A 15106-nucleotide genomic window follows, 5' to 3' on the forward strand; every position below is an offset into this window, starting at 1 on the left:
CAAAATGAAATCCTCTAAAAACCATGCTGGCTGGGGAATTCTGGAAATTAGTCCACAAGTCTTAAATTTGCCAAGGTTGGACACCCCTGCTGTAAAGGATGGCATGACTGGCCAAACAGGAAGAACCCAGCTTTTGGTCCAACCCCAACCTTCAGAAGTTAACCAGATTACTTGGACCTGGCACTGTGCTTCAGTCCATCCCCTAATTCCCGAGGCGAGAGAAAAACAAAAAAGGGAAGCACTGTGTACACAGCTTTGAACTCCTGTATGAAAGGTGAGTTATAACTTAATAATAAATAGTGCAATACATTGTTGTAGACAAACTTAGCAATGGCCTTATCCATACTTAAAGCAAAATATAGCACTAAAGGACAGCTATACGGATTGCTGAAGCCCAGGCATGTAATTTTGGTTGAAGCTTAAGCATTATGAATAAAGGGGAGAGAACTGTCTTCATGACAGATGAAACTAAGACACTGAGTTAATCTATACCTGATTCTCCTATAAGTAAATATAGGAGTAAAGCCTGTAAGGATTCTTGACCTTATCAAATAATATTTTTGCGTGATACCTCAAAAGGATGGTATACATTAATGATTATTATAGTCTATAATATTAACGATCAATATCCAAACAAAAATATTGAAATATAAACAACAGAAATCACAATCCACACACACACACACACACACACTCTTATTTACAGGATATTGAAAACACATGACATAGTACGAATGACTCAGTTTTGAATAAAATAAAAGGAAAAAAAAGAAGGCATGTTTTCTTTTCCTTTTGAAAAGAAATGGGCTTTTTCCTGTCCCTTCCTTTCTTCAGCCCTGAGTCTGCATCTTGACAGCTGTGCAGCAAAGAAGAATCAACTTCTCTGTCCCCGGAGAATTCACCTGTTCCTTTATAGGCTGGCGAGTCATAAACATGAGAGAGCCTCATAAAAGCCTCTGGTTTTTTCCCCCAAACAGCTATTATTTTCTTCCAGCAGCTCGGAGTTAAAATGGCCAGCCGAAAATTGTGGCTATTGTGCATAGGATTATTTCTCTTCATACTGGAGCATGTGTCCATGGCAGAAACTTCAGACCCTCCAACGAAGCCGGAGGAAGAATGCCGACTCCTGGGGAAATTTGATTTACGTGGCTATGTAGATGCTGAGGAAGCCATGCACGTTATAGGAGGCATGTTCCCAATACACTTCAGGACCATCCTTGAGGAAGATCCAACAAGTACACCTCCAAATTCACCAAAATGTGAAGGGTAAGGTACTTCTTGTTTTACTATTGTTTGGGGAAAGTAATTATGTCAGACAAGGAGTGTTGTTCTCAGTCAGAAATGACAGCAGTTTGTTGTCACAGCACAAGACAAATACTTAAGAGAAGCAAGGAAAGCAGGACTGCTGTGGAAGTTGAAGAGGTCTTAGGCAACAAAGCACCATCATGTAGCTTTTCATACATTTTTAGATGCTCCATCCCTTCACCAGCTTCTTAGTCATATGTTCTGACTTCTTGGTGGTCTTCTATTTTCTCAATCCATCCCATACATCTTTATACCCCCTTTTTTTCTTGCAATTTCCCAAGCAGGAACACTGATATTTTGACTTTCTTTTTGCTAACAATTAAAAGGTGGTTGGAACGATAGTGGAGAAGGAAGGAGGAAATGGGGGAGCCTCATGCATGCAAGACACTGGACCTGCATCCAGGAGTCCATCCACCCTAGCACAGAGAAAGAGGCAGTTTTCAGATGTACCGTAGATACTTGTTTCCTTATCCTCTCTCTTCAAAGAGATTTGGAACAATCTCTTTGTTCTCTCCTGAACCCAACTCTTGGTCTCGGTATCATGGGGCACCTGGCAAGGCCTACTTCAAACACTGTCTTTGACTGCCCCCAAGATATTCTTCATCTCATTTTCCAAGCAAGAGTGAGGCAACCTTAATTTGAATTTAGTTGTTCTGAGCCTAACGTCATCAGCTGTGATTTTCTATTTTATACCAACAATGTTCAAAAGTAAGCTCAAGATTTGTAAAAACATTATGCTTTGTCATCCATTACTTTGGAGGGAAGTCAGTGACTTTAGTATCTTGAAACAGAGTTAATTTATAAACAGGTTAGGAACCAACAGTTAGGACAGCAAAAGTCATACTGATATAACTTTAGGATGACTGAAAGAGGGAAGGAATGCTTCAACTCTACAGTGGGGAAAAGGTAAAGAAACATTGTCAGAAGAGATGTTTTGCTTTTCTGACAGAGCCCACCAATACCCCTGAATATACCAATACTTCCAAATTTATATAAGTGACTATGAGAGACTAGATAATATTCAAATAGAATAGAAACAACCGTAGACCAACATTTGCCATATAAAAAGAATGCAGGTTTGATTGAGATCACTGGAATGACTTGTGCTGATGTGGTTATGGAAACCGCTAATGGGAAAAAAATGGACTCCCTTACCTATAAGATAGGAATGGCTAATTAGAGTCCCCAGGTCTGCTTGGAATCCTTAAACTACTTTGGTGGCTCCCAGCCAGGAATGTTTGCAATGCAGGAATCAGGAGGTCAAAAAGCTGCAGCCATTAAATGCCACCTTGATTTTTTTTTAAAAAAAATATTCCCACTTCCCCACAGGTGCCCCAGTTGGCTATCCCTCAACTGCCCTGCTGAATTTCAGTGGCATGTTTCTCCATATTTTGAGGTTAAAATAGCTTAAACGCTGTTTATAAAAGGAAACTTCACCTTCTTCGTATTAAGGAATAAATAGAAAATCCTAAACAGAGACATATGTGACAGAGCCTGGTTCACTTTGCATCATTGTTTCTCCCAAAGTATTAAACATGACCTCTATGTACCGAATATTGTCAAACTTTCAGGATACTGTTTAAAAATCAGATATAAAGTCAATCTCTCTGTCTATGTGTCTTTCTCTGACTCTCTCTCGTCCTCCCTCCTCCTCCTCCTCCTCCTCCTCCTCCTCCTCCTCCTCCTCCTCCTCCTCCTCCTCCTCCTCCGTGTGTGTGTGTGTGTGTGTGTGTGTGTGTGTGTGTGTGTGTAGAAAGGCAACTCTCCTTTGAAGTGGCATGGTCTGTCCAGAATACCCATAGATTCACTGTACAGCATTAGCCAGCATATTAAAATTTTCATGTGGAAAGATTCACTAAATTGCAAAAGCAAAAGTTAAACTTTTTAGAACTTTGTCTGCCTTCCAAGAATCTAGTTAATCATAGTTGTAATAGCTAACAAATAAAGAATTGTAACTGGGCATGCCCCCATTTTATCTACCAAAGTTTTTTAAAATTTATTGTATCTCAGTGTAGAAAGGATAAGAACCAACTTTTCCTAAAATATTCTCTGAGGAGCCCAGTAGTTCCTAGGTATTTTTTTTTCTCAGTTAATAGTTCCGAAGACAGAAGAGACATCTAATATTCTTTTAAGCCCGAAACCACTGAATAGGCAACGTAAAATTCTATGATTCATCTGTTCCAAAATTCTTATATATTGTCCCATTTTTATTTTTATCATCATTTTGTAATTTTTGGTGGTAATAAATTAACAACTAGTCCCTGTAAAATGCTTCTGTAATAGACTCAGAGGCCCTGGAATTTCAGAGCCCATGAGAATGTTGAGTCAAAAATGTATATAGCAAGTATTTCAGCTGTATGTATTGCCATTCAACCTTTGAAGTAAATTATACTCCTCTTGTAAAATCTCAAACAGTTATCATTACATAAGACTTAAGTTATGTAAAATGATCCCATTGTGAGGCCATGTTTTCCAAATCAAAGAGTAATACCAGCCATTTTTAATCCAATCACACTTGGCCAATAAAATTCTGTTCTGTTCTGTTCTATTCTAAATAAGAATTGCTCAACAATGTCAGTTTATGAAAATAAATATCAAATTTATTTGATATAAAGAATCAATTTTTCTGTCCAGTAAAATCCAGATATGTCTGGCAGCCTTTGATGCTGGAAAAGTAATCAAATTCCTACTGATACACATGTTAGAACCAGTGGTGGGATTCAAATAATTTAGCAACCGGTTCTCTGCCCTAATGATTTCTTCCAACAACCAGTTCACCAAACTGCTCAGAATATTAACAACCAATTCTCCCGAAGTGGTGCAAACTGGCTGAATCCCACCACTGGTTAGAACCAAGAACTTGCTATTAAATATTAACTCTCAAATTAATCTAACAATGGTAACTAATTAACTTAATTTCCATTCCAGCGAATGGTTGAGGTGAATAAATAAGGCCAAAGTTATCAAGATAATTAAAAGTGACATTTTCATAATAGAGTTGTATCTTTAAGAGTGAGATTATGGGCATTTGCTTCTTCCAGTATCAAATTTAACCATTAACTTATCAACCTGTTTAAAGTATGTAAGTGAAACCAATGTAGACATTGATTTCAAAGTGTATATATGGGTGCTTGCTATATACATTTTTCAGTATTAATTCTTTCCCAGAAACCTAGAGATATTTTCATCCATCCCTTAATTTCTTTCATTTGGGTGGGACCTTTGAAATATTTCATCTTGGGTCTTCTCTAGGGATAATAATTTAATAATTTAAATCTTCAATAATATTTAATAGCTTTTAGAAAGCACACAAAACTTAATTTGTTTCTATAATCATCAGAATCTTGGTATAATATTTGGTATAATATTTGTATATTCAAAACATTTATCATGTAACTGTTGCCACTTCAGTAAATTTAGGAAAAAGATGTTTGATAAATATATATAAACTGCATATAACAACATAAGCCAAAAGAGTTGCTTTGGATAGTGAGATGGGCAGCATATAAATTTAATAAATAAACAAAGATCTGATATTCAAATTCAGCTGAGCAAATTTCTTAATTTCAATTAAGAAATTAATTTCATGTTTGTCTAATAGCCAATACCACGGGTTCTCATACCAAATTAAGCAATAGAGAAGAAAAGGGACATCCTTGATTGTTCTATGTTATATTACTTGGATGCCCGTGCTTCGCTACGAAACTATTTGAACAGGCGTGATTAATTGACACTTAAAGCCTGAAATTTAATGTAGAATGTATAATCTGTAGTATCAGGCCAGCAACTGGCAGTTGGAACAGAAGGGGAGGGGAAGTAGAATGTCCCAGCCCACAGGCCGGATGAGTCATGAGCTGGCCATGCCCACACCTGGTTTAGTGAAGGGGTTGCATTTAACAAAGGGGTAGCATCAGAGCGTGTTAATATAAGGCAACCGGCAGTTGGGACAGAGTCCTTTTCAGTTGGGGAGAGGGAGTAGAACGTCTAACTCCTTAGCATCAGAGTGTGTGAATATAATACTGTATATGAAATACTAATGATCTGATGGTTGATCAGATTCCATGATCAGATTCCATGATCTGATGGAAATACTAATGATCCAAAGCACCCGAAGGTAGAACAAGAAGCAATGGGTGGAAACTGATCAAAGAAAGAAGCAACTTAGAACTAAGGAGAAATTTCCTGACAGTTAGAACAATTAATAAGTGGAACGACTTGCCTGCAGAAGTTGTGAATGCTCCAACACTGGAAATTTTTAAGAAAATGTTGGATAACCATCTGACTGAGATGGTGTAGGGTTTCCTGCCTGGGCAGGGGGTTGGACTAGAAGGCCTCCAAGGTCCCTTCCAACTCTGTTGTTATGTTATGTTAATAATGATGGTCATTTCAAAAAAATCCTTTCTTAGCGAGCACCTAGAAGCCAAGATACCAAGATGAGTGAATGGTATTCGGCTTTTATATATATAGATTCTAATTAATAATACAGTAATTCCATAGGCAATTACATGAACACAAGGATTAAGCCAATAAATTGATGGTGGTTGCCTTTAAAGCCTTTCATGGCTTGATGCCAAGTTACTGATGGGACCATCTCCCCCCAGTGGTGACTGTCCATACTGTTAGATCCAGCTGAAGAGGTATGCACCAGATCTTGGCTATGAGAAAATGCCAGGTTTAGGACTCAAGAAAAAAGCCTTTCTGCCTTCCCACCTGTCTTCCAAAATTTCATCCCTCCTGGAATTAAGACTTGTCTCAACCCTGCTGGTGTTTTATAAGGGATTAAAAACCTGGGTTAGTCATCTATTCTGGGAACCTAATAGTATAGGTAAGCCCATTTCATGATTTGAATGTGGAACATTATGAATGCTGTAGGCAAATGTTCTATGCTATTTTTTTTTAAATAGCATAGACCCAGATTGTTGGAGGCAAAATACTGACTCTGTAAACTGCTGTAAAGCACTGTGAAGCAGTATATAAGTGCTATTGCTATTGCTAGATACGTTCCGTTTATTTCAACCAAGACTAGACAACCATGGGGGTGGGGTACTTTACTTAGAAAATTAAAATTAAGAATGCAAATTAGAGAAATGAATTTGATGGCTTAAGTGACTCATTCCAACACTATGAGTGGATTCCTATGGTATATTTAATTCAAATAAAAATTTAGAGGCTGCATTCCAGTAGAGAAGAATATATGTAGCACAAGGTTAGTTGCAATCATAGTAAATTAGTTTTTATCTTCTATGTTTGGTTTGTCCATTTCAATGAAAATATTTACAGTTTTACAATACTTTAACAGGGGACTAACCCTCCTGCTTTATCTGGACTTGGTGCTCTCCGAGCTTGGTTGCTTTCTTGCAGATGTTTCATTACCCAAACTAAGTGATATCATCACCAAAGACCCCTCATTTCAACCCTGATCTACAAATATTGGGGGGGGGGAGGACAATGACTTGAAATCAGCTGTAGTTTCTCCTGCAGGTGGAGTTAGTGCTGCATCTGGTATACAGACTTGATAAACCAAGGCAAATAAGCCAAGCTTATTCAACTATGAGGTTTGCCATAAGTCAAAAGCAGATCATGAGATACACTTGAACACCATGGTTGAAAGTGGAGAAGGCTAAGCAAACACCACATACTCTTTGCCTGTCGCAAATGCCTAAGTGTCAATAACTAATGCTCTTTTTAATGCTGATTGGATATTTATACGATCTTTGCATGAGTGACTTCAAAGATTGAGATAATTCTTCTAGTAACTGTGCAATCATGGAGAACTGTGGGGATTACCAGTAGATCCATTGTTCATCCACACTCAGAAAATTGCATCTTGAATGTTGAGATGAAGTAAAAATAGCAATAAAACTACTGAAAATGATAAAGCACCTAGAATAGCTGGAATAAAAGTTGATGCAGGGTTGAAATGCTCCCGGTTCGCTCGATCCGGTAGCAATGGCAGCAGGTGGTTTGGAGAACCAGTAGCAAAAATCCCTGCCTTCCCCCATGCCCAGTTGAGCCGCGCAATCATCAGAGGCTTTTTTTTAACTTTTAAAAGCATTTTTTCTTCAGCCGAAAAAATGCTTTTAAAAATTAAAAAAAGGCTCTGATGATCGTGTGGCTCAGCTAGGATCATCAGAGACTTTTAAAAGCATTTTTTTACAACCTCTTCAGCCGAAGAAGTTGTAGAAAAAAGGCTTTTAAAAGTAAAAAAAAAGTTGGGCACACCCACCCAGTCACATACCCCCCACCAAGCCACACCCACAGAACCGGTAGTAACAAATTTTACATTTCACTCCTGAGTTGAGGGATTCAAAACTGATGAAGTTCAATTCGATCCAGTGACTAATTCATTTTTATGACTCATTTAATATTCAAAGAAGAGCCTTTCTGTATAAACACAAGCAATTATAATCCCTGTTTTGATCAAAGGTAATAGTTACAGAGACATAAACTGTCTTGCTATCATTGGAAATGTCCTCATGAGAATCTCTGCTTCTGGAAACAGTGGGAACAGAACAACTAGGAGTTATTTCCACCCAAACTGAGGCTGTTGTGACCAGATTTTCACCAGCAGACAATCCATGGAAAAGTGAATTTGATAAGGAAAATAAATAGTCATTGTATTTATTGACTTTCGAAGAGCATTCAAGAGTTTATACTGGCCTGCTTTGTGGAATGCACTGCAAACTGTATGCATGCCCATAAAATTGTGATCCTATTGCTAGAAACACAATTGTGCTATAATGAAGAAAGGCTTTGGTGGCAGACATGGACTATAGTTAACTGGATAATATAATTAGATGTGTTGGGTGAAACTAACTCCAACATCTACAGTTGCCTTCAAGTTCTCTTACTTCTTACTTAGTATCTAGTTGATTACCGTGAGGAGCAGGATATACAGCTTCATATGAACCTGACTGGTCTAGCTGACGAATCTTGTTTTCATTTACAGTGTATAGCATTCTCAACTACTGTGTTCAGCTGAAATATTTTTATTAATAATGAAATATTCTTAACAAAATATGATAACAAATCAACTTTGGGATCTTCTACTTGCAAAAGCAATTAGGAGCTAACAGTTTCATTTTGAGTGATTCAACTACTTGGGTTTCTTTACTTAACTAGGGGGTCACATTAGCCATATAAATTTAGAGAAAGTAGCACTAGCTCCAATTCCTTTAGCATTCTTCTAACATTTTTTATTTATTTATTTTATTTATAATTTAATTTCTATACCGCCCTTCTCCCAAAGGACTCAGGGCGGTTTACAGCTATATTAAAATACAAATATAAATAGCAATTTTAAAAACAAATTAAAACCAAATATTTAATGGCCAAATCAACTAAAACGGTCAAAGACTGACTTAAAACCCGTTTAAAATTTTGCAGAATAGCAAAAGCTTACATACACATTTTTAAAGAAAAAGAATTCTTAAAACCTTGTTTTGAAAGTCAATGTTTTCATATAATATTTTTTGAAAGCAATATCTCTAATTGCCTTGATTAATTGCTTTAGAGGAAATCCAGGTGTAGTTGTAATCTACTGGCAAGTTGAAAGCCTTGTGTTACAATATCAATTCTGAAGTGACTTAGATATACTTTATATCCAAGTTATTCCAGTATATGTCTCATGGAAAAATGCCATTGCCCATTTATCTTGGAGGTTTTTTCTCCCATTCATTCATAGATATGTGATAAAAATCAAGCAATGGTTACAAATAAAGTGAAAATGATATCTCATATATCAGCATGACAGTACACATACAGAACAAGGAGGTGATCTCAATCTGTTTAAGAAACTTGGTTTGTGTTAAAGAAGTCTTACAAATTTAGGACTTATGTTTAAGTCACCAGGTTAACTACAATGGTGCTGAGCAACTCATGGCAGTTGTGGGTATCTAATATTGCTTATTTTAGTTTTAACAACCCATAAACTATTTTTCATAGACAGGTTGAACACCTTGTTTGGTTCAGAACTAGGAAAAATAAACCATTGCTCTCAGCATTCAAAAATAGTTTCCATTTATATGAAGCCTGCGTATGTGTCTCTAGTTCTGACATCAAAAATCTAGCTCTATTCTCAGGCTTCAACAAACATCCAGATCAGGGGTGGGTTCCACACCTTCACTATCAGTTTGCAACGGGAGTGTGCACGCGCGCTTGCTTTGTTCATATGTGTGCTTCTGCACATGCACAGATCGTCCATGATGATGTCTGGACAGGTGGACGGAGGTTCGCAAGAACCAGACTGAACCGGTAGCAACCCACCACCGATCCAGATTCTTCCTTGTTCTGTCAAACTGATTTACTAACCCTCTTGTCTTTCTTTCTCCAATCCTTCTGTCATACAACCAATTGATTTTTGGCTTAAAAACATTGGGATACAGTTGACACAGTCGAACACAATTGTGTGCACACAGTTGCATACAACAAATCACGGTTGCCTGAATTTGGATGAAAACAGAAGTTCAATAGAACTTCTAGGCAAGACTAGAAACACATGTATATGGATAGAGGAAGACCATACATTGCAAGCCCAACTTTAATAGTGCTTGGCTACTAGCCTTTGCTTGTCCAAGTAAACCGGAATCCAAAGAAAAACTTCCCAGAATCAGGCATCGTTTATCTTAACTACATTGTCCTTTGGAGTTTCTAGCAGCTGGAACTGTTAGCTAAACAGAGAATAGAGTAAGCAAAAATTATGTTGATTGGGACCAATGCTATTCATTCCTAGCAGTCTTTTCTCTGGTGCCGAGTTACCATTTTCAAAATCAGCATTTTTCTCTTTGCCTTGTACTGTCTTGCTGATTTCTAAATTCAAATGTTCATCACATAATAAAGTCAACTTTATGCCTGGCTTACTTGGAACCTAAGTATAATATTAGGGCCACTGATTTTCTGTGAAAACTTCTCAAGATGCAGTGTTTACTGTCACAGAAAATAGGGTAGCTGTTAAAATATTCATAACATCCTTGAAATGACAATGACAAATAGGAGTTGGAAAAAAATGGAGGACTCCCTTTTGTCTATTTTGATTGAGAGAACCAAGCATGTTATTCATCAAGGGGAACAAAGATTGGTTTGTTTCCACAACATTAATATACATGGATTTGAACCAGTGCAAATAATCTAGATCATCTTTGACTGTTTGGGGACACTTCTTTTTCCTTTTTTTTCAAAAGTAGGTTACAAAGTAGGGTATACTGTAGTAATAAGATCTCATTTCATTTAATCTAATTCAATATAGGTGCCTACTGTAGAAAATTCTGGACGGCTTACAAAATCCATGGGAAGTAAACAATTAAAACTCACAAACACAGGCTGTCCAGACTACAACAAGTAGAACAAAAAACACAAAAAAGAAGTAAAACTGAAGCTTAATCAATGAGTCACACCCACATAAGCCTAGAAACAGAACTGGGTTTTAAGAGATTTCCAAAATCTCAGAAGAGTATAGGTACTGTCCAAATACCTGGCAGATGCCTTCTTAAGGGTGAAGTCAAAGAGCCATTTCTTTGGCAAATTGCAATTCCTAAACTTATCTTTTCTTGCTTGATTAGTATCTTGTTTAACATTAGAGATAATCACACTAACAAATCGTTAAACTCTTTTGTAAAAATGATGGTAAACTAAAGGTTGTATTTTGCACTCCTAATGTTCATTATTGAAATGATCCTTCCACTTTAGTTTAGCATGGCCTATACATGCTCTATCCACAATTTCTTCTCCAGCAAAAAACAGGTGTCAAGGAGTTTATTCCACAACATAACTGATTGAAAAACAACATATTAAGGTTTTTCTCAAAACCAGTCACTGCCTGCAAGTTACTGTTCAAAATTATGTATGCAATTCAGTAATTACATGACTTCATGTAATTACAGCATTTAGTTTTTACCTCCAGATGAGAACTTCACAGTTTTTTCAGAACCAATTCTTGACCTGTGTACTTTTATGGTGTTGGCTAGCTTTTAGACGGCTCTACTTTACTTTCTCGGAATTTTTTTTTATTTGCATTTTTATCCCGCCTTTCTCCGAAGACTCAGGGCGGCGTACACTATGTTAGCAATAGTCTTCATCCTATTTGTATATTTATATACAAAGTCAACTTATTGCCCCCAACAATCTGGAAACTGGGGAAGGGGGTGATTTGGGGAAGTTGCATCACTGCTGTGAGGAACAGGGAGGGGGAAATGTTTTATCTCTTACCTCGCCCTTTTATCCAGGTACTGGATTAACAGTTATCTCATTTCCATCATTAAATATTCACCTGTTTCTAATACTTCCTGCTTAGAACTGAACAATATATAAATCTCTATCCCTCCAATGCCGCAGTCATAAAAATGTTCCACCTTTCAAAAGGACCTAATTGCTGCTTATTCACCTTTAGTGGCTCACAGTGGATTTTACATATAAAAATTATGGTATTTTAGATGTCAGCTCAGGATTTTTAGCTTAAGTCAGCCATCTGCAATGAAAATGTGAGCTGGGCTTGTGTAACTTGTACCATGGTAATTTGTTCATTTTATATGAAGTAGCGTAGAGATGAGATTTTTGAAAGACTGGAGGTGCTTGTGAAATTTTGTGGGGTGAAAATGCCCTAGGAAAACATCAATGGAAGCATTACAACACAATATTAAAATTTATTTATTTATTTATTTATTTATTTATTTATCTATTTATTTATTTATTTATTTTGTCGAGTACATATTAGATAATATACTGTATATAAGTATAAGCATGAATTGAATACATAAAGTGAATATAATTAAAGGGAACATTAGGACAGGGACGGTAGGCACGCTGGTGCTCTTATGCACGCCCCTTACAGACCTCTTAGGAATGGGGTGAGGTCAACAGTAAACAGTCTTAGGTTAAAGTTGTTGGGGTTTTGGGTTGAGACCACAGAGTCTGGTAGTGCATTCCAGGCATTAACAACTCTGATACTGAAGTCATATTTTCTGCAATCGAGATTGGAGCGGTTCACTTTAAGTTTGTGTCTATTGTGTGCTGGTGTATTGTTGTGGTTGAAGCTGAAGTAGTCATTGACAGGTAGGACATTGTGGCAGATGATTTTATGAGCTATGCTTAGGTCATACCGAAGGCGGCGTAGTTCTAAATTTTCTAAACCCAGAATTTGGTTACAATACAAAATGATTGTATTGGTGATTTTTTTAAAAACTCACTCTACTTTTTTAACAGCATTCCCAAATTTGAATTTCATTTTCCACCACTGGCCAAAATTTTTATGATTAAAGGTGGCATTCCCCCCTGGAGTGAGGAGGGAATAGGGATTTTACAGTATCCTTCCCCTGCCACGCCTACCAGGCCATGCCACGCCCACCAAGCCATGCCCACAGAACTTGTAGTAAAAAATTTTTGAATTCCACCACTGAAGGAAGCTGCAGGAAAGTTGGGCATCTACAGTATGCATGATGTTATCATTTGCCCAGTTCCTCTGATCCTTTTCCTTGCCAATAAAAAATGTATACAGAGTCCCGATTCATTTCTGATATTGTGTATATGAAGGAAGAAACTGAGTCTTCAACTTACAACCATTTGTTTAGTGACCATTCAAAGTTACAGCAGCACTGAAAAAAGAGACTTACAAATGGTCCTTGCACTTGTGACCATCACAGAATCTCCAGTCACATGATCAAAAGTTGGTTGCTTGGTTGCAGCATTCTAGGGTCAAGTGATTGCCAATTGCGACCTTCCCAACTGACTTCTAACAAGCAAAGTCGGGGGGGGGAATTAGATTTGCTTAATGACCATGTGATTCACTTAATGACTGCCATGCTTAGCAATGGAATTCTGGACCTAATTGTGGTCATAAATCGAGGACTGCCTGTATGCGTGTTCTAAAACAGATTACCCAGATCATTAATATTTGAAAGCTTCAAATTCATTTTAATTATCAAACAATTAGAAACCATTTCAAAACATTTGGGTTTCAAACTGTGTCACAATCTGCATTTTCCAGTTTTATTGTAACATATAAAAAATTATCAGATGGCAAATTAATTCCCCAAAATTTATGGATGTTTTTTGCTTCTAGCTAAATTTATTCATTTATATGATGCCTCAAAGATATTTCATGGTAAAGATTCTAATGTTTGTCTCTCCTTACAAGTGTAGCTGAGCCTCCAAAAGTAGGACATTATTTATGAGCTGTTTTTGCTACTTGTTCTCTTAGTAAAAATTGTGAGTTATGAATATAAGCAGGATGTTTATTTATTAGATCCTCGCGCACACACCTTTATTACTTTATAAAATCACCCAGCCAGCTTTCATAGCTAAGGACTCATAGTCTCTTGTTTTCTAAAATCTTAACCACTACAGCAAGTAGTTCCTAGCCCTTTCTGGCAGAAATGGGCAAGATGATACAGTGATGGCAATTCTATTAACAATGTGTCAGCCCTGGAGGACATCTTTTTCTTGGACTCTTCAGGCTGCCACATTTAGTGCTGTGGGAACCTGGAGGGGGGATTGCATAGAGTAGCAGGGGTAGCTAGCCATAATAACATTCCTTTCTCAGAGAGTCAAGGACATTCGGCCTGCACCTGGAGTGGCGTGACTGGAAGGCACCTCCAGTTGGGACGGTGCATTGATTGGACCATGTGATGGACATGTGGGTGCAGGCAACAGTGGGATTCACTTACCTTCCCTACTGGTTCATTTCACTCGGATGCGCCCCATCTGTGCATGTGCACAGCCATCTGCACATACATAGTGATCACGCATTATATCCGGGTGGGTGGGCGGAGTCTCCCACAGTCGCCACTACCGGTTTACCCGATCCGGAGAAAACCGGCTGAACTGAACAACTGGGTGCAGGAGAAGGGACTTGGACTTTCTTTTGGGTGGAGAAAACTTGAAAGCTTTCAGATTCAGGTTTTCCCAGATGTGCCAATATGAAATATCTAATAAGGAACTCTCTAATGAGGAACTGTTGGCCTTGGAGTCTTCTTTTGTTGGGGATAAAACCCTGACACAATGTTTATTTGGTTACAATGTTTGTTTATATATCCAATTTACATCTCCCCTGCTCCAGGAGCTCAGGATCTCCTAGGCCTCAAAGTACCTTAACCATTACACCTCTCTGGCTCTGATGGTGACAAGAATAGCATTATTAGCAACAGTACTAGTGCTTAATTTATATGTTACCAATTCCATTAAACTAAAGGTGGCACACAAGCAGAGATTTTAAATATCCATGGTACAATATAGGCATATGAAACATCTCCTAATGATAGTCATAGCAAGGAGATGATTGGGAAAATAATAGTGATGATGTTTATAATGGTAATTATTTTCTGTCCCATTTTTGGCCCTTTCTTCCATCACAGCGATACCCATTTCTAGCAACAGATCCCAACGTAAATTTAAAAGTTGACTGTGGCTTTGATAATGTGACTTAATGTAAGGGAAATGCTGTGCATTGTCATGTCAACAGCAGAAAAACTTTCCTCACTCTTTTTGAGCCTGACCTGAAAACTTCATAATGAGAGTAAAAGAGCAACAACACAGCTAAATTTCCTTTGTGTTTTCCTTAATTAGAAAGAAACCATAATCTACGGTAGGATTAATTACCTTCCGAATTTTCAAGCTGTGGGAGATTAGAGGAAGAAAGACAAAGCACATGCTACCAGCTGATATGACATTAAAGGCGAAAAGTCCTGCCACGTTTCTTGTAAGAGGGCCACATTTTTTTCCCAACCTCACCCCATTCTATTTAAGAATTTTTGCATGCTAATTTATATGCAAAGATACAATTGTGGTGTTTATTATAATCCCATTAAATAAC

General features: G+C 37.5%; 1 protein-coding gene across 1 annotated transcript in view; it reads left to right on the forward strand.

The window, feature by feature from the left end:
* Positions 1–1075: 1075 nt before the first annotated feature.
* The window catches only part of LOC131201321 (vomeronasal type-2 receptor 1-like), a 31820-nt gene continuing 17789 nt past the window's right edge, over positions 1076–15106 (forward strand). The window contains 1 exon segment of the mRNA XM_058189141.1: positions 1076–1266. Within this exon segment, the coding sequence (XP_058045124.1) occupies positions 1076–1266 (191 nt within the window).

Source organism: Ahaetulla prasina, chromosome 6, assembly GCF_028640845.1.
Source record: "Ahaetulla prasina isolate Xishuangbanna chromosome 6, ASM2864084v1, whole genome shotgun sequence".
Lineage (NCBI taxonomy): Eukaryota > Metazoa > Chordata > Lepidosauria > Squamata > Colubridae > Ahaetulla > Ahaetulla prasina.